This window comes from Oncorhynchus gorbuscha, linkage group LG13 (assembly GCF_021184085.1).
Source record: "Oncorhynchus gorbuscha isolate QuinsamMale2020 ecotype Even-year linkage group LG13, OgorEven_v1.0, whole genome shotgun sequence".
In the NCBI taxonomy this organism is placed as follows: Eukaryota; Metazoa; Chordata; class Actinopteri; order Salmoniformes; family Salmonidae; genus Oncorhynchus; species Oncorhynchus gorbuscha.
In genome coordinates this window covers 88,429,013-88,452,535 of record NC_060185.1, presented here as the reverse complement: position 1 = coordinate 88,452,535, position 23,523 = coordinate 88,429,013, and the positions used below count along the sequence as shown (strand labels likewise).

General features: G+C 52.0%; 1 protein-coding gene across 1 annotated transcript in view; it reads right to left on the bottom strand.

The window, feature by feature from the left end:
- LOC123993662 (ephrin-B1-like) overlaps window positions 1-23,523 on the bottom strand; it is a 181,688-nt gene that overhangs the window by 83,107 nt on the left and 75,058 nt on the right. Inside the window, exon 2 of the mRNA XM_046296027.1 lies at window positions 13,850-14,127. Within this exon, the coding sequence (XP_046151983.1) occupies window positions 13,850-14,127 (278 nt within the window). The remainder of the gene's footprint in view (window positions 1-13,849; window positions 14,128-23,523) is intronic.

The following is a 23,523-nucleotide window of genomic DNA, read 5'->3' as shown; positions in this document are numbered from 1 at the left end:
ACAGACTGGAGACTTGATCGAGAACTGCAGGTTGCCTCGGGAAGGCACTTGAACCTAGCAGACTCAGACACCTGCTCACCACGCAGCATCTGAGGGAAACACGACACGACAGGGCAAAACATTGACACAGCACGGTGAATTATAAATGAGGATCCGACAGGGCAGGTACGGGAAACAAGGAGTGAAATAGGGACTCTAATCAGGGAAAAGGATCGGGAACAGGTGTGGGAAGACTAAATGATGATTAGGGGAATAGGAACAGCTGGGAGCAGGAACGGAACGATAGAGAGAAGAGAGAGCGAGAGAGTGAGAGAGGGAGGGGGAGAGAGAGGGATAGAAAGAGGGAAAGAACCTAATAAGACCAGCAGAGGGAAACGAATAGAATGGGAAGCACAGGGACAAGACAAGATAATAAATGACAAAACATGACAGTTATGGGGTTTTATTGGTCAAGGTGAATGTTATGGGGTTTTATTGGTCAAGGTGAATGTTATGGGGTTTTATTGGTCAAGGTGAATGTTATGGGGTTTTATTGGTCAAGGTGAATGTTATGGGGTTTTATTGGTCAAGGTGGATGTTATGGGGTTTTTGTTTGGTTTTTTGAATGTTTATGCTCCTAATGAGGGTACAGAGCGTATTGCTGTATTTGATCAAATAAAGAAAACCTTAAGACAGTGTGATCAAGAGGGGTGTATGGTTTTAGGGGGAGACTGGAACTGTACAGTGGTTTTTACTGTTGACTGCACTGCTGAAGAACCTCATCTGCGGTCAGCCACTTGCCTGTCTGGTCTATTAACGGAGTTTGAGCTTTCTGATGTGTGGAGAGTAAGGAATGCAACAGTTAGGCAGTGCACATGGTTGTCCCGCTGACGGGACGCCTAGCCCTGAGAAGATGTATAATATATATTATTCATTAAAAGTTCATGAAGATGGTGTCAGTGCAGTAGGTTTAGACAGGTTATATGTATCTAATCACTACTGTAGTAGGGTTGGAAGGTTAGACAGGTTGTATGTATCTAATCACTACTGTAGTAGGGTTGGAAGGTTAGACAGGTTGTATGTATCTAATCACTACTGTAGTAGGGTTGGAAGGTTAGACAGGTTGTATGTATCTGATCACTACTCTAGTAGGGTTGGAAGGTTAGACAGGTTGTATGTATTTGATCACTACTGTAGTAGGGTTGGAAGGTTAGACAGGTTGTATGTATCTGATCACTACTCTAGTAGGGTTGGAAGGTTAGACAGGTTGTATGTATTTGATCACTACTCTAGTAGGGTTGGAAGGTTAGACAGGTTGTATGTATCTGATCACTACTCTAGTAGGGTTGGAAGGTTAGACAGGTTGTATGTATCTGATCACTACTGTAGTAGGGTTGGAAGGTTAGACAGGTTGTGTGTATCTGAACACTACTGTAGTAGGGTTGGAAGGTTTGATATTACTATTGTGGGTTTCTCTGATCACCATAATGTTACTGTTGATATTCACTTGTCCACGAAGGTCATCACCTCATTGGTATTTTAAAGTTAATTTGTTACATGATGTCATGTTTTGTGAAAGGTTTTTGTTGTTTTGAGAAAAATTGAGGGTTATAAAAGGGAATTTTGAGACAATGGTGGGAGGTTGGGAAGGCCCAAATACGAGTGTTTTGTCAACAGTATACTGGACCCTTGTCAATTTCTTTTGGTCTGGATAACATTGGATTAAAGCTGCAGCCCTGTACCTGTCACTGCATGAGGGTGGGCAAGGCCTGGTCGATAACAGCATATACAATCATGAGGAGAGCGGGATGATGGACTTAGATAAGCACCTTTTCCTCTTAATGCTGGGGGGGGTGATTTGTCTGGACTGACTCCGTTTTATGAGTCTGTTATGCAGGCTTGGAGAGTCCTTGTCAAGTCCCGTAAGGCCGGCACGCCGCCAGGGATGTGGCTTTTAGCAGAGCCTCTTTTTTACAACACTGCCATCCAGTCCCATGTTCTGGGTTCAGCCAGCCTACGTTCATGCCTGTTAGGTGTGGAGTGTACTAAGCTGGGTCATCTGATGCGGAGTAGGAGCAGATTGTTGGAGGAGCTGGGAGAAAGAGCAGGGATCTGATCATCTCGCCTACTGAGGAAGGTCGTAGATGAGGTCTGTGACTCCTTGCTAGTACTTCATCTGCAGTATGTGACTGACACTTCCAATTCTGATCGGTGGAAGTAGGGTCTAGATGATGTTTTCCCTGCACTGATTGTTAGTGCTGCGGTGGGGGCATTAGAGGAGGACGTGGGGATGCTGCTTTCCTTCGATACCCTGGAGCTGGTGGAGTTCAAGGCGGTGGGAACGAAGGCCATGTACAAAATCTGTGTAAAACTGTCCTCTGCCTCTTCCCTGGAAGGGGTCAAATCAATGAGGTGTGCAGGTGTGTTGGGTCCAGGTGCCTTCCCAAAAGGCTGTTGGGGGTCTTTATATAGACTGCCAATTGATAAGAGGACAGCTGACCTGGAGGAGGATAATACATGGAGCCATAGCCATCAATATGGATCTGGTTCACCTGGATCCGATAGTTGAGGAAGGGCGTCCATTCTGTGCTGAGTCTGAAACTCTGGCACATTTGTTTTTACAGTGTCCCAGGTTGGTCGGGATGATTGACCTGATCACTAATTGGTTCTCAGCTCTGGGAGAGGTTTTCTCTTCATATTTGGGCTAAAGTACAGGTTTAGTCGAAGGAGTGTAGTTACTTTGCTTAAAAAGTATTCGGGGACAGGGGTCTGTGGATGTGGTGGAAATGTTGGCAGCGAGACTGAGGATTGAGTTTGCATATTACAAACTGGTTAACAATATTTTCCGAGTTTGTTATGTTTAGTTGTTTGGTGTTGTGTTTTTAATAGATGTGTAACTATGGTTTTATATGAGTGTTTATAGTGTTGTGGGCTCCCAGACCCAATAAAGATAATTTAAATCTCTCTCTCTCTCAGAGAGAGGGCATAGAGTGAGGGCAGAGATGGTGAGATGGAGGGATGGAGGGCAGAGATGGCTAGATGGAGGGAAGAGATGGAGGGATGGAGGGCAGAGATGGCGAGATGGAGGGAAGAGATGGAGGGATGGCGGGATGGAGGGCAGAGATGGCGAGATGGAGGGAAGAGATGGATGGAGGGCAGAGATGGCGAGATGGAGGGATGGAGGGCAGAGATGGAGGGATGGCGGGAAGGAGGGCAGAGATGGCGAGATGGAGGGCAGAGATGGCGAGATGGAGGGAAGAGATGGAGGGATGGCGGGATGGAGGGCAGAGATGGCGAGATGGAGGGCAGAGATGGAGGGATGGCGGGATGGAGGGCAGAGATGGCGAGATGGAGGGCAGAGATGGAGGGATGGCGGGATGGAGGGCAGAGATGGAGGGATGGAGGGATGGAGGGCAGAGATGGAGGGATGGCGGGCAGAGATGGCGACATGGAGGGCAGAGATGGAGGGATGGCGGGATGGAGGGCAAAGATGGCGAGATGGAGGGATGGAGGGCAGAGATGGAGGGATGGAGGGCAGAGATGGAGGGATGGCAGGCAGAGATGGAGGGATGGCGGGATAGAGGGCAGAGATGGAGGGATGGAGGGCAGAGATGGAGGGATGGCGTGCAGAGATGGAGGGATGGCGTGCAGAGATGGTGGGATGGAGGGCAGAGATGGAGGGATGGCGGGATGGAGGGCAGACATGGCGAGACGGAGGGCCGAGATGGAGGGTTGGAGGGCAGAGATGGAGGGTTGGAGGGCAGAGATGGGGGGATGGAGGGCAGAGATGGAGGGCAGAGATGGAGGGATGGAGGGCAGAGATGGGGGAAGGAGGGCAGAGATGGGGGATGGAGGGCAGAGATGGGGGATGGAGGGCAGAGATGGGGGGATGGAGGGCAGAGATGGAGGGATGGCGGGATGGAGGGCAGAGATGGAGGGATGGAGGGCAGAGATGGAGGGATGGCGGGCAGAGATGGTGGGATGGAGGCCAGAGATGGCGGGATGGAGGGCAGAGATGGAGGGATGGAGGGCAGAGATGGAGGGATGGAGGGCAGAGATGGAGGGATGGAGGGCAGAGATGGAGGGATGGAGGGCAGAGATGGGGGATGGAGGGCAGAGATGGAGGGATGGAGGGCAGAGATGGGGTGATGGAGGGCAGAGATGGGGGATGGAGGGCAGAGATGGAGGGATGGAGGGCAGAGATGGAGGGATGGAGGGCAGAGATGGGGTGATGGAGGGCAGAGATGGAGGGATTAGTGTTATCACGAAAGCATAATTTTGACCGATACGATACCTGGTTTAGTATTGATAACAACATGATAACAAAACGATACAATGGCAAAGAAGGTGTCATTAATGAATCATGTATTTGAATGGTAAATATCTATTGATAAACTGGGTGAATCAAGATGTAACCTAGGCCTATTCACAATACAGGTGAACATTTAGGAGTGTGTGGATGCACTGAGCTATACAGCTTGTTTTGCCTGATTTCATGGGTCTACAGATGAAAAACGATTTGTTTCCCTTATATTTGGGACTTATTTTATTGTCCTGATCAACAACATTTGCATAGAATAAGCTTCTCTTCTTTTACAAAAAGACGTCATTCACACACACAGTACAAGGCCAAGTGATGGGCAGAGGAGAGACCAGATGTGGGCAGAGGAGAGCCCAGGTACATTGGAAAGGCCAGGTGTGGGCAGAGGAGAGGCCAGGTGTGGGCAGAGGAGAGGCCAGGTACATTGGAGAGGCCAGGTGTGGGCAGAGGAGAGGCCAGGTGTGGGCAGAGGAGAGGCCAGGTACATTGGAAAGGCCAGGTGTGGGCAGAGGAGAGGCCAGGTGTGGGCAGAGGAGAGGCCAGGTACATTGGAGAGGCCAGGTGTGGGCAGAGGAGAGGCCAGGTGTGGGCAGAGGAGAGGCCAGGTGTGGGCAGAGGAGAGGCCAGGTACATTGGAGAGGCCAGGTGTGGGAAGAGGAGAGGCCAGGTGTGGGCAGAGGAGAGGCCAGGTGTGGGCAGAGGAGAGGCCAGGTGTGGGCAGAGGAGAGGCCAGGTACATTGGAGAGGCCAGGTGTGGGCAGAGGAGAGCCAAGGTACATTGGAGAGGCCAGGTACATTGGAGAGACCAGGTGTGGGCAGAGGAGAGGCCAGGTACATTGGAGAGGCCAGGTGTGGGCAGAGGAGAGGCCAGGTGTGGGCAGAGGAGAGGCCAGGTACATTGGAGAGGCCAGGTGTGGGCATAGGAGAGGCCAGGTATGGGCAGAGGAGAGGCCAGGTGTGGGCAGAAGAGAGGCCAGGTGTGGGCAGAGGAGAGGCCAGGTGTGGGCAGAGGAGAGACCAGGTACATTGGAGAGACCAGGTGTGGGCAGAGGAGAGGCCAGGTACATTGGAGAGGCCACGTGTGGGCAGAGGAGAGGCCAGGTACATTGGAGAGGCCAGGTGTGGGCAGAGGAGAGGCCAGGTGTGGGCAGAGGAGAGACCAGGTACATTGGTGAGGCCACGTGTGGGCAGAGGAGAGGCCAGGTACATTGGAGAGGCCAGGTGTGGGCAGAGGAGAGGCCAGGTACATTGGAGAGGCCAGGTGTGGGCAGAGGAGAGACCAGATGTGGGCAGAGGAGAGCCCAGGTACATTGGAAAGGCCAGGTGTGGGCAGAGGAGAGGCCAGGTGTGGGCAGAGGAGAGGCCAGGTACATTGGAGAGGCCAGGTGTGGGCAGAGGAGAGGCCAGGTGTGGGCAGAGGAGAGGCCAGGTACATTGGAAAGGCCAGGTGTGGGCAGAGGAGAGGCCAGGTGTGGGCAGAGGAGAGGCCAGGTACATTGGAGAGGCCAGGTGTGGGCAGAGGAGAGGCCAGGTGTGGGCAGAGGAGAGGCCAGGTGTGGGCAGAGGAGAGGCCAGGTACATTGGAGAGGCCAGGTGTGGGAAGAGGAGAGGCCAGGTGTGGGCAGAGGAGAGGCCAGGTGTGGGCAGAGGAGAGGCCAGGTGTGGGCAGAGGAGAGGCCAGGTACATTGGAGAGGCCAGGTGTGGGCAGAGGAGAGCCAAGGTACATTGGAGAGGCCAGGTACATTGGAGAGACCAGGTGTGGGCAGAGGAGAGGCCAGGTACATTGGAGAGGCCAGGTGTGGGCAGAGGAGAGGCCAGGTGTGGGCAGAGGAGAGGCCAGGTACATTGGAGAGGCCAGGTGTGGGCATAGGAGAGGCCAGGTATGGGCAGAGGAGAGGCCAGGTGTGGGCAGAAGAGAGGCCAGGTGTGGGCAGAGGAGAGGCCAGGTGTGGGCAGAGGAGAGACCAGGTACATTGGAGAGACCAGGTGTGGGCAGAGGAGAGGCCAGGTACATTGGAGAGGCCACGTGTGGGCAGAGGAGAGGCCAGGTACATTGGAGAGGCCAGGTGTGGGCAGAGGAGAGGCCAGGTGTGGGCAGAGGAGAGACCAGGTACATTGGTGAGGCCACGTGTGGGCAGAGGAGAGGCCAGGTACATTGGAGAGGCCAGGTGTGGGCAGAGGAGAGGCCAGGTACATTGGAGAGGCCAGGTGTGGGCAGAGGAGAGGCCAGGTGTGGGCAGAGGAGAGGCCAGGTGTGGGCAGAGGAGAGGCCAGGTGTGGGCAGAGGAGAGGCCAGGTGTGGGCAGAGGAGAGACCAGGTGTGGGCAGAGGAGAGGCCAGGTGTGGGCAGAGGAGAGGCCAGGTGTGGGCAGAGGAGAGGCCAGGTGTGGGCAGAGGAGAGGCCAGGTACATTGGAGAGGCCAGGTGTGGGCAGAGGAGAGCCAAGGTACATTGGAGAGGCCAGGTACATTGGAGAGACCAGGCGTGGGCAGAGGAGAGGCCAGGTGTGGGCAGAGGAGAGACCAGGTACATTGGAGAGACCAGGTGTGGGTAGAGGAGAGGCCAGGTGTGGGCAGAGGAGAGGCCAGGTGTGGGCAGAGGAGAGGCCATGTGTGGGCAGAGGAGAGGCCAGGTACATTGGAGAGGCCAGGTGTGGGCAGAGGAGAGCCAAGGTACATTGGAGAGACCAGGTACATTGGAGAGACCAGGTGTGGGCAGAGGAGAAGCCAGGGGTGGGCAGAGGAGAGGCCAGGTGTGGGCAGAGGAGAGGCCAGGTGTGGGCAGAGGAGAGGCCAGGTACATTGGAGAGGCCACGTGTGGGCAGAGGAGAGCCAAGGTACATTGGAGAGGCCAGGTACATTGGAGAGGCCAGGTACATTGGAGAGGCCAGGTGTGGGCAGAGGAGAGGCCAGGTGTGGGCAGAGGAGAGGCCAGGTGTGGGCAGAGGAGAGTCCAGGTACATTAGAGAGGCCAGGTGTGGGCAGAGGAGAGGCCAGGTGTGGGCAGAGGAGAGGCCAGGTGTGGGCAGAGGAGAGGCCAGGTACATTGGAGAGGCCAGGTGTGGGCAGAGGAGAGCCCAGGTACATTGGAGAGGCCAGGTGTGGGCAGAGGAGAGGCCAGGTACATTGGAGAGGCCAGGTGTGGGCAGAGGAGAGCCCAGGTACATTGGAGAGGCCAGGTGTGGGCAGAGGAGAGGCCAGGTACATTGGAGAGGCCAGGTGTGGGCAGAGGAGAGCCCAGGTACATTGGAGAGGCCAGGTGTGGGCAGAGGAGAGGCCAGGTACATTGGAGAGGCCAGGTGTGGGCAGAGGAGAGGCCAGGTACATTGGAGAGGCCAGGTGTGGGCAGAGGAGAGCCCAGGTACATTGGAGAGGCCAGGTGTGGGCAGAGGAGAGCCCAGGTACATTGGAGAGGCCAGGTGTGGGCAGAGGAGAGGCCAGGTGTGGGCAGAGGAGAGACCAGGTACATTGGAGAGGCCAGGTACATTGGAGAGGCCCGGTGTGGGCAGAGGAGAGGCCAGGTGATAGACAGAGGAGAGACCAAGTAATGGGCAGAGGAGAGACCAAGTGATGGGCAGAGGAGAGACCAAGTGATGGGCAGAGGAGAGGCCAAGTGATGGGCAGAGGAGAGGCCAGGTAATAGGCAGAGGAGAGGTCAAGTGATGGGCAGAGGAGAGACCAAGTGATGGGCAGAGGAGAGACCAAGTGATGGGCAGAGGAGAGGCCAAGTGATGGGCAGAGGAGAGGCCAGGTAATAGGCAGAGGAGAGGCCAAGTGATGGGCAGAGGAGAGGCCAAGTGATGGGCATAGGAGAGGCCAAGTAATGGGCAGAGGAGAGGCCAAGTGATGGGCAGAGGAGAGGCCAAGTGATGGGCAGAGGAGAGGCCAGGTAATAGGCAGAGGAGAGGCCAAGTGATGGGCAGAGGAGAGGCCAAGTGATGGGCAGAGGAGAGGCCAAGTAATGGGCAGAGGAGAGGCCAAGTGATGGGCAGAGGAGAGGCCAGGTGCTGGGCAGAGGAGAGGCCAGGTACATTGGAGAGGCCAAGTGTGGGCAGAGGAGAGGCCAGGTACATTGGAGAGGCCAGGTGTGGGCAGAGGAGAGGCCAGGTACATTGGAGAGGCCAGGTGTAGGCAGAGGAGAGGCCAGGTAATAGGCAGAGGAGAGACCAAGTGATGGGCAGAGGAGAGGCCAAGTGATGGGCAGAGGAGAGGCCAAGTGATGGGCAGAGGAGAGGCCAAGTAATGGGCAGAGGAGAGACCAAGTAATGGGCAGAGGAGAGGCCAAGTGATGGGCAGAGGAGAGGCCAAGTGATGGGCAGAGGAGAGGCCAAGTGATGGGCAGAGGAGAGGCCAAGTGATGGGCAGAGGAGAGGCCAAGTAATGGGCAGAGGAGAGGCCAAGTGATGGGCAGAGGAGAGGCCAAGTAATGGGCAGAGGAGAGACCAAGTAATGGGCAGAGGAGAGGCCAAGTGATGGGCAGAGGAGAGGCCAAGTGATGGGCAGAGGAGAGGCCAAGTAATGGGCAGAGGAGAGGCCAGGTGCTGGGCAGAGGAGAGGCCAGGTGCTGGGCAGAGGAAAGGCCAGGTTATGGGCAGAGGAGAGGCCAAGTGATGGGCAGAGGAGGGACCAGGTGCTGGGCAGAGGAAAGATCAGGTGCTGGGCAGAGGAGAGGCCAGGTACATTGGAGAGGCCAGGTATGGGCAGAGGAGAGGCCAGGTACATTGGAGAGGCCAGGTGTGGGCAGAGGAGAGGCCAGGTAATAGACAGAGGAGAGGCCAAGTAATGGGCAGAGGAGAGACCAAGTGATGGGCAGAGGAGAGACCAAGTGATGGGCAGAGGAGAGGCCAAGTGATGGGCAGAGGAGAGGCCAGGTAATAGGCAGAGGAGAGGCCAAGTGATGGGCAGAGGAGAGACCAAGTGATGGGCAGAGGAGAGACCAAGTGATGGGCAGAGGAGAGGCCAAGTGATGGGCAGAGGAGAGGCCAGGTAATAGGCAGAGGAGAGGCCAAGTGATGGGCAGAGGAGAGGCCAAGTGATGGGCAGAGGAGAGGCCAGGTGCTGGGCAGAGGAGAGGCCAGGTACATTGGAGAGGCCAAGTGTGGGCAGAGGAGAGGCCAGGTACATTGGAGAGGCCAGGTGTGGGCAAAGGAGAGGCCAGGTACATTGGAGAGGCCAGGTGTGGGCAGAGGAGAGGCCAGGTAATAGGCAGAGGAGAGACCAAGTGATGGGCAGAGGAGAGGCCAAGTAATGGGCAGAGGAGAGGCCAAGTGATGGGCAGAGGAGAGGCCAAGTAATGGGCAGAGGAGAGACCAAGTAATGGGCAGAGGAGAGGCCAAGTGATGGGCAGAGGAGAGGCCAAGTGATGGGCAGAGGAGAGGCCAAGTGATGGGCAGAGGAGAGGCCAAGTGATGGGCAGAGGAGAGACCAAGTGATGGGCAGAGGAGAGGCCAAGTAATGGGCAGAGGAGAGACCAAGTAATGGGCAGAGGAGAGGCCAAGTGATGGGCAGAGGAGAGGCCAAGTGATGGGCAGAGGAGAGGCCAAGTAATGGGCAGAGGAGAGGCCAGGTGCTGGGCAGAGGAGAGGCCAGGTGCTGGGCAGAGGAAAGGCCAGGTTATGGGCAGAGGAGAGGCCAAGTGATGGGCAGAGGAGAGACCAGGTGCTGGGCAGAGGAAAGATCAGGTGCTGGGCAGAGGAGAGGCCAGGTACATTGGAGAGGCCAGGTATGGGCAGAGGAGAGGCCAGGTACATTGGAGAGGCCAGGTGTGGGCAGAGGAGAGGCCAGGTAATAGACAGAGGAGAGGCCAAGTAATGGGCAGAGGAGAGACCAAGTGATGGGCAGAGGAGAGACCAAGTGATGGGCAGAGGAGAGGCCAAGTGATGGGCAGAGGAGAGGCCAGGTAATAGGCAGAGGAGAGGCCAAGTGATGGGCAGAGGAGAGACCAAGTGATGGGCAGAGGAGAGACCAAGTGATGGGCAGAGGAGAGGCCAAGTGATGGGCAGAGGAGAGGCCAGGTAATAGGCAGAGGAGAGGCCAAGTGATGGGCAGAGGAGAGGCCAGGTGCTGGGCAGAGGAGAGGCCAGGTACATTGGAGAGGCCAAGTGTGGGCAGAGGAGAGGCCAGGTACATTGGAGAGGCCAGGTGTGGGCAAAGGAGAGGCCAGGTACATTGGAGAGGCCAGGTGTGGGCAGAGGAGAGGCCAGGTAATAGGCAGAGGAGAGACCAAGTGATGGGCAGAGGAGAGGCCAAGTAATGGGCAGAGGAGAGGCCAAGTGATGGGCAGAGGAGAGGCCAAGTAATGGGCAGAGGAGAGACCAAGTAATGGGCAGAGGAGAGGCCAAGTGATGGGCAGAGGAGAGGCCAAGTGATGGGCAGAGGAGAGGCCAAGTGATGGGCAGAGGAGAGGCCAAGTGATGGGCAGAGGAGAGACCAAGTGATGGGCAGAGGAGAGGCCAAGTAATGGGCAGAGGAGAGACCAAGTAATGGGCAGAGGAGAGGCCAAGTGATGGGCAGAGGAGAGGCCAAGTGATGGGCAGAGGAGAGGCCAAGTAATGGGCAGAGGAGAGGCCAGGTGCTGGGCAGAGGAGAGGCCAGGTGCTGGGCAGAGGAAAGGCCAGGTTATGGGCAGAGGAGAGGCCAAGTGATGGGCAGAGGAGAGACCAGGTGCTGGGCAGAGGAAAGATCAGGTGCTGGGCAGAGGAGAGGCCAGGTACATTGGAGAGGCCAGGTGCAGCAGATAGGCCAGGTGCAGCAGAGAAGCCAGGTACAGCAGAGAGGCCAGGTGCAGCAGATAGGCCAGGTGCAGCAGAGAAGCCAGGTACAGCAGAGAGGCCAGGTACAGCAGAGAGGCCAGGTACAGCAGAGAGGCCAGGTACAGCAGAGAGGCCAGGTGATAGGCAGGGGAGAGGCCAGGTACAGCAGAGAGGCCAGGTGATAGGCAGGGGAGAGGCCAGGTACAGCAGAGAGGCCAGGTGATAGGCAGGGGAGAGGCCAGGTACAGCAGAGAGGCCAGGTACAGCAGAGAGGCCAGGTGATAGGCAGGGGAGAGGCCAGGTACAGCAGAGAGGCCAGGTGATAAGCAGGGGTGAGGCCAGGTACAGCAGAGAGGCCAGGTGATAGGCAGGGGAGAGGCCAGGTACAGCAGAGAGGCCAGGTACAGCAGAGAGGCCAGGTACAGCAGAGAGGCCAGGTGCCGCAGAGAGGCCAGGTGGTAGACAGGGGAGGGGCCAGGTGATAGGCAGGGGAGAGGCTAGGTGGCAGGCAGGGGAGAGGCCAGGTGCAGCAGAGAGGACAGGTGCTGCAGAGAGGCCAAGTATTTCTGACTAACTGAATGATGTGGTTCACCATTGGAGTAGATGGGAATCAAAATAATAAGTAAACAATTTAGCTGTAGCCTTCCTTTCAAATTGTGTCGCTGCAAAACTCATTTTGTAGATACTTTAAGTTGATTTGGACATTCAATAAATGGGACATTGCAACTCAATAGATGCTAGTCAGCCTCAAGTAAACACTTGTAAATGTAAGATATATAGCCTTTCAGCTCTATAAAATCTGTGATGCTGAAACAGTCATGTTCAATGTTTTCCCCCCAAAACCTTCCCTAGTTAAATGTTAACTGCAAAACAAGCCTTCCTGGCAGAATGATGTCATGATGATTTGTACCAATCAGGAGACATGTGTTTATCACACTCTGACATCACATGTAAAGAGCAGAAACCTGACAGAAACACAGCTAATCGAATAAAAATGTACTGTGACTAAAACTCTATAACACCTGACACCAATATAGAGGGGTTACTGGGACTCAAAGCCTGGTCCCTGTGACTGTCATTCCTAAACCATTACACACTCACAGTTCTCGCTATATGAGCCATGATACAATTCCTACCAAGTGGATTAACCCTGTTGGCACGATGCATACAATGTTTCCATTTCACGCTAGTGACCCGGTTCTACTTCCTTGTCCTGAGGTTTTCTACATTGGTGTCAGAAGTGGGAATACCAAAAGGCTAAAAATCTCTTGGGGGGGGTCAAAGGTTAAGGTTAAGGCGAAGGTCAAAGATTGTTTAGTATTATTACAAGGTGTACTACTTCTGTTTATTTTTTAATTATGATTATAAATAATGTTGCTTGCTTACATCAGTTAATAAGTGAATACATTTGTATGGCCTTGGCGACAATACAATTATCCTCCCTAGACTAGTCTACAACACCACAATGAAATGAATATTGCCGTTTTCATAAAAGTTCCAGGCTGTAAACTGGAGTGAAAATGTCATTTGAATGTTGGCGCAAAAGCCCTGTTATTTGAATGTTTCATTCCATTCACATCATTTGAATCAGTTGTGGGTCTACTCGGCAGATCATAAGGTCTAGAAAGGCACAGGACAGTCTGTCTGTATTCTTTATTTTAAAACCGATGCATCATTCTCCCAAGTCGTCCTATATAGTGTGTCCATACGCCTCTGCTCCCAGCAGGCCCAGTTATTCAGCTTAGAGCGCGTGCCTCTTTTCTGATCCTCCACCTCTAACCTAACGCTTCAATATTTAGCCAAAAGTATTTGTCATTTAACTTTTCAAATGTGTGACCTTTTCAATGTGTGGCATAAACAACCAGTCACAATGTTTTAATGTGATTAGGCTACTTCAATTCCCCTACCTGTGAGATGTAAACCTCCCTGCAGCTCACTCCACCCATCCCCTGATGATACCAGAGAGACTACGGGATCCTAAACTGTCTCCCCAAACTCCCAGTGACCTCTGCTACCAGGAAACCCATGGGATGGTAGGGAGGTTGCTAGGGGGCAGGTCAGAGCCTCCTCAGTCTCTCTCCAAGTGGACAAGAGGGATGGAATGTGTGGACAGAAAACCCATATCCATCTCATCCACTGGGAATAAATGCCCCTATTGTGTGTAACTGTGTGTGAGGGAGCTTTATTCCTCTGACTGGGAAAGGTGTCAATATCCACATTTATCAACGCGGGGTTGCTACCGTTATTGTTATTTCTGTTGGTAAATATTATTTTTGAGGGAATTTTATGAAGGGGGAGGGTGTGCAATATTATGAAGATATATATTTGTTTTTATGACACCTTAAGTTAGACCAGTCTCCTGCTCTTGGCTCTTGTTGACTGTCCTTATCTCTCTACGTTGGGTCAGTTATCAACTCAGACAAACTAAACTGTCTTTATATGACAGATTTACTCGGGCTCCACTTTACACCACAACCATCAGCGGGGACAAATAAATAGGTTAGGAATCACCACTCCCTGGGCCCACTCACCCGGCTTAATCAAGCTTCATCAAGCGTGATGAAACAGAACCTATTTGATGCATTGTGGCGGGTCAGCACTCTTTCATTATTTACAGTCAATAAGAGTGGAACAAACGTTTTAGCTGCTAGCACATCGTCAGTCTGGGTTCGGAGGTCGGTGGTTTCAACAACATATACAACTGCAACTACAAACCTTATTCTGCACTCATGTGTGATGATATAAACTGTTAGAAGACAATTTTAAAAAACTTTATTAAGATTGATTCAGTACTCACATGTGATGTAGTAATTCATGTTCTTCTTAAACTCCAGGCCCATATAGTTGGGACTAAACTCCTGGAACTTGATGGTGAACTTGATGTCCTTCTCTGGCTTGTTACAGTTGACCAGTACGTTGGGGTCCATGACCGTGCTGCACCCCTCCGCCTGTTCTCTCCTGACCAGGTACAGCTTATAGAACTCGTAGTCTCGTCCTGGCTCAGCCTTGGGGCAGATAATGTCCAGCTTGTCCCCGATATCTGGGTAGATGACCACCCCTCTACCTGACAGGAACCTGGGGGGAGGAGAAGAGTACATGGTCTGGACTGATGTAGACCAACTCCAAAATGGCACCCTATTCACTATATAAGTAAGTACAGTGCATTCGAAAAGTATTCAGACCCCTTCCCCCTTTTCCACATTTTGTTACGTTACATCCTTATTCTAAAGTGTATCAAATAGTTTTTTGTATTCATTAAACTGCACTCAATACCCCATAATGACAGCAAAACAGGTTTAGATTTTTTTGCAAATTTATTTTAAAAAATGTAACTGAAATATCACGTTTACAGAAGCATTCAGACCTTTTACTCAGTACTTTGCTGAAGCACCTTTGGCAGCGATTACAGCCTTGAGTCTTCTTGAGTATGATGCTACAAGCACGGCACACCTGTATTTGGGGAGTTTCACCCATTCTTCTCTGCAGATCCTCTCAAGTTCTGTCAGGTTGGATGGGGAGTGTTGCTGCACATTTATTTTCTCTCCAAAGATGTTCGTTTGGGTTTAAGTCCGGGCTCTGGCTGAGTCACTCAAAAACATTCAGAGACTTGTCCCGAAGCCATTCCAGCATTGTCTTGGCTGTGTGCTTAGGATCATTGTCCTGTTAGAAGGTGAACCTTCACCCCAGTCTGAGGTCCTGAGCTCCCTGGAGCAGGTTCTCATCAAGGATCTCTCTGTACTTTGCTCCGTTCATTCAATCCTGACTAGACTCCCAGTCCCTGCCGTTGAAAAACATCCCCAGAGCATGACCACCATGCTTCACCATAGGGATTGTATTGGCCAGGTGATGAGTGGTGCCTGGCTTCCTCCAGATGTGACGCTTGGCATTCAGGTCAAAGAGTTCAATCTTGTTTCTCATGGTCTGAGGCCTTTATGTGCCTTTTGGCAAACTCTAAGCAGGCTGTCATGTGCCTTTTACTGAGGGGTGGCTTCTATCTGGCCACTCTACCATGAAGGCTTGATTGGTGGATTGCTGCAGAGATGGTTGTCCTTCTGGAAGGTTCTCCCATCTTCACAGAGGAACTCTGGAGCTCTGTCAGAGTGACCATCGGGTTCTTGGTCACCTCCATGACCAAGGCCCTTCTCTCCCGACTGCTCAGTTTGTCCGGGCGGCCAGCTCTAGGAAAAGTGTTGGGGGTTCCAAACTTCTTCAATTTAAGAATGATGGAGGCCACTGTGTTCTTGGGGACTTTCAATGCTGCAGAAATGCTTTGGTATCCTTCTACAGATCTGTGCCTCGATACAATATTGTCTTGGAGCTCTACGTGCAGTTCCTTCCACCTCATGGCTTGGTTTTTGCTCTGACATGTACTGTCAACTGTGGGACCTTATATAGACAGTTATGTGCCTTTCCAAATCATGTCCAATCAATTTAATTTAACACAGGTGGACTCCCATCAAGTTGTAGAAGCATCTCAAGGATGATCAATGGATGCACCTGAGCTCAATTTTTGAGTCTCATAGCAAAGGGTTGGAATACTTATGTAAGTAAAGATATTTAAGTTTTTTATTTTTAATACATTTGCACAAAAAAAATGATACTTTTCACTTGTCATTATGGGGTATTGTGTGTAGATTGATGAGTGAAAAAATAAACCAATCCATTTTAGAATAAGGCTGTAACGTAACAAAATGTGGAAAAAGGGGAAGGGGTCTGAATACTTTTCGAATGCACTGCAAGGAAGCCCTGGACAAGCAAGCCTTTTCAGGGCCAGAACAGCCCATAGGTATCTGGTCATAAGTAATGCCCTACATTGGGAATAGGAACACAGTCACAGTCCCTCACTGTGGGTTTCAGTTCATTCCTTTTGTTTCAGTGGGTAGATTCCACAGACCTCTAAAACGATAAACTGTTTTCTCATGATAATGCCAGTATTCTGGGGGGGGAACAGCCATAAACAGTATAGCAAGCATTGAAACCAGAGGGGATATTTTAATGTCAAAATATTTAAAGCACAATGTGTAATGTTATCACCCTGACCCTGACCCCTGACCCAGATCATGTGATAGAGAGTAAAGAGCTGAGAGTGCGGTCTTTTCGGGAAAGACAGGCAGACAGACAGGAAGACGGACAGGAAGACAGGCCGACAGACAGGAAGACAGGCAGTCGGACAGGCGGAACCATTGTTCTGGAATCTAGTTTAAAATGTCAACAGGGTTCAGTACTCGCTACTGTCCCAGTTAACCAGCCAATTAACCCAGACAGCCTTATGCACCACTGTGTGTGTGTGGTCACGGGCAGTACCGGGAATGTCAACAGATGAGATCTGACCATGGCAACAGATTTGGGGGAGGATTTAGAGGAGCGACAAACGTTTGTTTTTCTTACTGATCCCTTATGGTTTAGCAGGACATCAGGGATACAGGAAAGGCTTTCTCACTCACCCCACCCCCTCTCTCCCCCTCTCTCTCTCCCCTCCCTCTCTCTCTCTCTCCCCTCCCACTCTCTCTCTCCCCTCCCTCTCTCTCTCTGTCCACCCTCTCTCTCTCTCCCTCTCTCTCTCTCTCCCCCCTCTCTCTCTCCCCTCCCTCTCTCTCTCTCTCCCCTCCCACTCTCTCTCTGCCCACCCTCTCTCTCTCTGTCCACCCTCTCTCTCTCTGTCCACCCCTCTCTCTCTCTCTCTCTCTCTCTCTCTCTCTCTCTCTCTCTCTCTGTCCACCCTCTCTCTCTGTCCACCCTCTGTCTCTCTCCCCCCTCTCTCTCTCCCCTCCCTCTCTCTCTCTGTCCACCCTCTCTCTCTCTCCCCTCCCTCTCTCCACCCTCTCTCTCTCTGTCCACCCTCTCTCTCTGTCCACCCTCTCTCCCCCTCTCTCTCACCTCCCTCTCACTCTCTCTCCCCTCCCTCTCTCTCTCTGTCCACCCTCTCTCTCTCTGTCCACCCTCTCTCTCTCTGTCCACCCTCTCTCTCTGTCCACCCTCTCTCTCTGTCCACCCTCTCTCCCTCTGTCCACCCTCTCTCTCTGTCCACCCTCTCTCTCTGTCCACCTTCTCTCTCTCTGTCCACCCTCTCTCTCTGTCCACCCTCTCTCTCAGTCCACCCTCTCTCTCTCTGCCCACCCTCTCTCTCTCTGTCCACCCTCTCTCTCTCTGTCCAACCTCTCTCTCTGTCCAACCTCTCTCTCTCTGTCCACCCTCTCTCTCTCTGTCCACCCTCTCTCTCTCTCTGTCCACCCTCTCTCTCTCTCTGTCCACCCTCTCTCTCTGTCCACCCTCTCTCTCTCTGTCCACCCTCTCTCTCTGTCCACCCTCTCTCTCTCTGTCCACCCTCTCTCTCTCTCTGTCCACCCTCTCTCTGTCCACCCTCTCTCTCTCTGTCCACCCACTCTCTCTCAGTCCACCCTCTCTCTCTGTCCACCCTCTCTCTCTGTCCACCCTCTCTCTCTCTGTCCACCCTCTCGCTCTCTGTCCACCACCATCCTCTTTCCTCTCTCCCCCCACCCTCTCTCTCTCTCCCCTCCCAACCTCTCCCCACCACCCTCTCTCTTTCTCCCCCCTCTGTCTCCCTCCCACCCTCTCTCTCTCCCCTCCCACCCTCTCTCCCCCCACCATCTCTCTCTCTCAGAGTTTGGACTCCCGGCCACCTTATCTACATCTATCATCACTCAGCTCATTAGACTGCTAAACGACTCCCTGTCAGAGAGAGAAACAGAGAGAGAGAGAGAGAGATGAGAGAGATTCCCAGCCTTCATTCATTGGATAGAGGCATTACCAGATGTCTCCATGTACTAGGAGTGGGAGGAATAAAGGAGGAATAGAAAAGATCAATGTAATGAGATGTTAAAATGACAGGAAATGAACTCCGTGTTAATGTAATGAGATGTTATAATGATCAGAATGGACTCTGTGTTAATGTGATGAGATGTTATAATGACCAGAATGAATTCTGTGTTAATGTGATGAGACGTTATAATGATCAGAATGGACTCTGTGTTAATATGATGAGATGTTAGAGTATGCCGATTGGAAGGAGGGATCAGAGAAGGGATTGGGCTGGTACACACACATGAACACACACAAACACAGACAGATCCGAAAGGGGTTAGGCAATGGGCCGGTACTCCCCTGTTATTGTCTGCTCTCTGCTTAGGGGGGCATTAATTCAGAGAGCGAGAACAGAGTGTGTGTGTGTGTCGCTCCAACCCAGACAAGGACTCCATCAGTCGCTAATTTCATCTACAAGATGCACCAGTGAGGCATAAACAAGTTACCATAGCAACATGAGGCTTTGTAGCTGACCAACATTACTCCCTCCCTCTCCCTACCCCCTCCCTCTCCCTACCCCCTCCCTCGCCCTGCCCCCTCCCTCGCCCTGCCCCCTCCCTCGCCCTGCCCCCTCCCTCTCCCTACCCCCTCCCTCTCCCTACCCCCTCCCTCTCCCTACCCCCTCCCTCTCCCTACCCCCTCCCTCTCCCTGCCCCCTCCCTCTCCCTACCCCCTCCCTCTCCCTGCCCCCTCCCTCTCCCTACCCCCTCCCTCGCCCTGCCCCCTCTCTCTCCCTACCCCCTCCCTCTCCCTACCCCCTCCCTCTCCCTACCCCCTCCCTCTCCCTACCCCCTCCCTCTCCCTACCCCCTCCCTCTCCCTACCCCCTCCCTCTCCCTACCCCCTCCCTCGCCCTGCCCCCTCTCTCTTTCTATCATTTTCTCTCTTTCATTCATTCATTCTTTCACACACATGCACACTGTGTTCCATGGCAGATAAACAACTGATCATTGGAAACAACATTAAAATTCCTCATGTTTTTTATATTTCTTTATTTTATTTCACCTTTATTTAACCAGGTAGGCTAGTTGAGAACAGGTTCTCATTTGCAACTGCGACCTGGCCAAGATAAAGCATAGCAGTGTGAACAGACAACACAGAGTTACACATGGAGTAAACAATTAACAAGTCAATAACACAGAGAAAAAGGGGAGTCTATATACAATGTGTGCAAAAGGCATGAGGTAGGCGAATAATTACAATATTGCAGATTAACACTGGAGTGATAAATGATCAGATGATCATGTACAGGTAGAGATATTGGTGTGCAAAAGAGCAGAAAAGTAAATAAATAAAAACTGTGGGTATGAGGTAGGTGAAAATGGGTGTGCTATTTACCAATAGATTATGTACAGCTGCAGCGATCGGTTAGCTGCTCAGCTAGCTGATGTTTGAAGTTGGTGAGGGAGATAAAAGTCTCCAACTTCAGCGATTTTTGCAATTCGTTCCAGTCACAGGCAGCAGAGTACTGGAACGAAAGGTGGCCGAATGAGGTGTTGGCTGGCTTTAGGGATGATCAATGAGATACACCTGCTGGAGCGTGTGCTACGGATGGGTGTTGCCATCGTGACCAGTGAGCTGAGGTAAGGCGGAGCTTTGCCTAGCATGGCCTTGTAGATGACCTGGAGCCAGTGGGTCTGGCGACGAATATGTAGCGAGGGCCAGCCGACTAGAGCATACAAGTCGCAGTGGTGGGTAGTATAAGGTGCTTTAGTGACAAAACGGATGGCACTGTGATAAACTGCATCCAGTTTGCTGAGTAGAGTGTTGGAAGCAATTTTGTAGATGACGTCGCCGAAGTCGAGGATCGGTAGGATAGTCAGTTTTACTAGGGTAAGCTTGGCAGCGTGAGTGAAGGAGGCTTTGTTGCGGAATAGAAAGCCGATTCTTGATTTGATTTTCGATTGGAGATGTTTGATATGGTTCTGGAAGGAGAGTTTGCAGTCTAGCCAGACACCTAGGTACTTATAGGTGTCCACATATTCAAGGTCGGAACCATCCAGTGTGGTGATGCTAGTCGGGCATGCGGGTGCAGGCAGCGATCGGTTGAAAAGCATGCATTTGGTTTTACTAGCGTTTAAGAGCAGTTGGAGGCCACGGAAGGAGTGTTGTATGGCATTGAAGCTCGTTTGGAGGTTAGATAGCACAGTGTCCAAGGACGGGCCGGAAGTATACAGAATGGTGTCGTCTGCGTAGAGGTGGATCAGGGAATCGCCCGAAGCAAGAGCAACATCATTGATATATACAGAGAAAAGAGTCGGCCCGAGAATTGAACCCTGTGGCACCCCTATAGAGACTGCCAGAGGACCGGACAACATACCCTCCGATTTGACACACTGAACTCTGTCTGCAAAGTAATTGGTGAACCAGGCAAGGCAGTCATCCGAAAAACTGAGGCTACTGAGTCTGCCGATAAGAATATGGTGATTGACAGAGTCGAAAGCCTTGGCAAGGTCGATGAAGACGGCTGCACAGTACTGTCTTTTATCGATGGCGGTTATGATGTCGTTTAGTACCTTGAGTGTGGCTGAGGTGCACCCGTGACCGGCTCGGAAACCAGATTGCATAGCGGAGAAGGTACGGTGGGATTCGAGATGGTCAGTGACCTGTTTGTTGACTTGGCTTTCGAAGACCTTAGATAGGCAGGGCAGGATGGATATAGGTCTGTAACAGTTTGGGTCCAGGGTGTCTCCCCCTTTGAAGAGGGGGATGACTGCGGCAGCTTTCCAATCCTTGGGGATCTCAGACGATATGAAAGAGAGGTTGAACAGGCTGGTAATAGGGGTTGCGACAATGACGGCGGATAGTTTCAGAAATAGAGGGTCCAGATTGTCAAGCCCAGCTGATTTATACGGGTCCAGGTTTTGCAGCTCTTTCAGAACATCTGCTATCTGGATTTGGGTAAAGGAGAACCTGGAGAGGCTTGGGCGAGGAGCTGTGGGGGGGGGCCGGAGCTGTTGGCCGAGGTAGGAGTAGCCAGGCGGAAGGCATGGCCAGCAGTTGAGAAATGCTTGTTGTAGTTTTCGATAATCATGGATTTGTCGGTGGTGACCGTGTTCCCTATCCTCAGTGCAGTGGGCAGCTGGGAGGAGGTGCTCTTGTTCTCCATGGATTTCACAGTGTCCCAGAACTTTTTGGAGTTGGAGCTACAGGATGCAAACTTCTGCCTGAAGAAGCTGGCCTTAGCTTTCCTGACTGACTGCGTGTATTGGTTCCTGACTTCCCTGAACAGTTGCATATCGCGGGGACTGTTCGATGCTATTGCAGTCCGCCACAGGATGTTTTTGTGCTGGTCGAGGGCAATCAGGTCTGGAGTGAACCAAGGGCTGTATCTGTTCTTAGTTCTGCATTTTTTGAACGGAGCATGCTTATCTAAAATGGTGAGGAAGTTACTCGAAGAATGACAAGGCATCCATCCTCAAAATCAAATCAAATCAAATTTTATTTGTCACATACACATGGTTAGCAGATGTTAATGTGAGTGTAGCGAAATGCTTGTGCTTCTAGTTCCGACAATGCAGTGATAACCAACAAGTAATCTAACTAACAATTCCAAAACTACTGTCTTATACACAGTGTAAGGGGATAAGGAATATGTACATAAGGATATATGAATGAGTGATGGTACAGAGCAGCATACAGTAGATGGTATCGAGTACAGTATATACATATGAGATGAGTGTGAAGACAAAGTAAACAAAGTGACATAGTTAAAGTGGCTAGTGATACATGTATTACATAAGGATGCAGTCGATGATGTAGAGTACAGTATATACATATGCATATGAGATGAATAATGTAGGGTAAGTAACATTATATAAGGTAGCATTGTTTAAAGTGGCTAGTGATATATTTACATCATTTCCCATCAATTCCCATTATTAAAATGGCTGGAGTTGGGTAGGTGTCAATGACAGTGTGTTGGCAGCAGCCACTCAATGTTAGTGGTGGCTGTTTAGGTGGCTGTTTAACAGTCTGATGGTCTTGAGATAGAAGCTGTTTTTCAGTCTCTCGGTCCCAGCTTTGATGCACCTGTACTGACCTCGCCTTCTGGATGATAGCGGGGTGAACAGGCAGTGGTTCGGGTGGTTGATGTCCTTGATGATCTTTATGGCCTTCCTGTAATACGGGTGGTGTAGGTGTCCTGGAGGGCAGGTAGTTTGCCCCCGGTGATGCGTTGTGCAGTCCTCACTACCCTCTGGAGAGCCTTACGGTTGAGGGCGGAGCAGTTGCCGTACCAGGCGGTGATACAGCCCGCCAGGATGCTCTCGATTGTGCATCTGTAGAAGTTTGTGAGTGCTTTTGGTGACAAGCCAAATTTCTTCAGCCTCCTGAGGTTGAATAGGCGCTACTGCGCCTTCTTCACGACGCTGTCAGTGTGAGTGGACCAATTCAGTTTGTCTGTGATGTGTATGCCGAGGAACTTAAAACTAGCTACCCTCTCCACTACTGTTCCATCGATGTGGATAGGGGGGTGTTCCCTCTGCTGTTTCCTGAAGTCCACAATCATCTCCTTAGTTTTGTTGACGTTGAGTGTGAGGTTATTTTCCTGACACCACACTCCGAGGGCCCTCACCTCCTCCCTGTAGGCCGTCTCGTCGTTGTTGGTAATCAAGCCTACCACTGTTGTGTCGTCTGCAAACTTGATGATTGAGTTGGAGGCGTGCGTGGCCACGCAGTCGTGGGTGAACAGGGAGTACAGGAGAGGGCTCAGAACGCACCCTTGTGGGGACCCGTGTTGAGGATCAGCGGGGAGGAGATGTTGTTGCCTACCCTCACCACCTGGGGGCGGCCCGTCAGGAAGTCCAGTACCCAGTTGCACAGGGCGGGGTCGAGGCCCAGGGTCTCGAGCTTGATGACGAGCTTGGTGGGTACTATGGTGTTGAATGCCGAGCTGTAGTCGATGAACAGCATTCTCACATAGGTATTCCTTTTGTCCAGGTGGGTTAGGGCAGTGTGCAGTGTGGTTGAGATTGCATCGTCTGTGGACCTATTTGGGCGGTAAGCAAATTGGAGTGGGTCTAGGGTGTCAGGTAGGGTGGAGGTAATATGGTCCTTGACTAGTCTCTCAAAGCACTTCATGATGACGGAAGTGAGTGCTACGGGGCGGTAGTCGTTTAGCTCAGTTACCTTAGCTTTCTTGGGAACAGGAACAATGGTGGCCCTCTTGAAGCATGTGGGAACAGCAGACTGGTATAGGGATTGATTGAATATGTCCGTAAACACACCGGCCAGCTGGTCTGCGCATGCTCTGAGGGCGCGGCTGGGGATGCCGTCTGGGCCTGCAGCCTTGCGAGGGTTAACACGTTTAAATGTCAACTGACGGGATGAGGTCAATGTCCTTCCAGGATACCCGGGCCAGGTCGATTAGAAAGGCCTGCTCACAGAAGTGTTTTAGGGAGCGTTTGACAGTGATGAGGGATGGTCGTTTGACTGCGGCACCGTAGCGGATACAGGCAATGAGGCAGTGGTCGCTGAGATCCTGGTTGAAGACAGCGGAGGTGTATTTGGAAGGCCAGTTGGTCAGGATGACGTCTATGAGGGTGCCCTTGCTTATAGAGTTAGGGTTGTGCCTGGTGGGTTCCTTGATGATTTGTGTGAGATTGAGGGCATCTAGCTTAGATTGTAGGACTGCCGGGGTGTTAAGCAT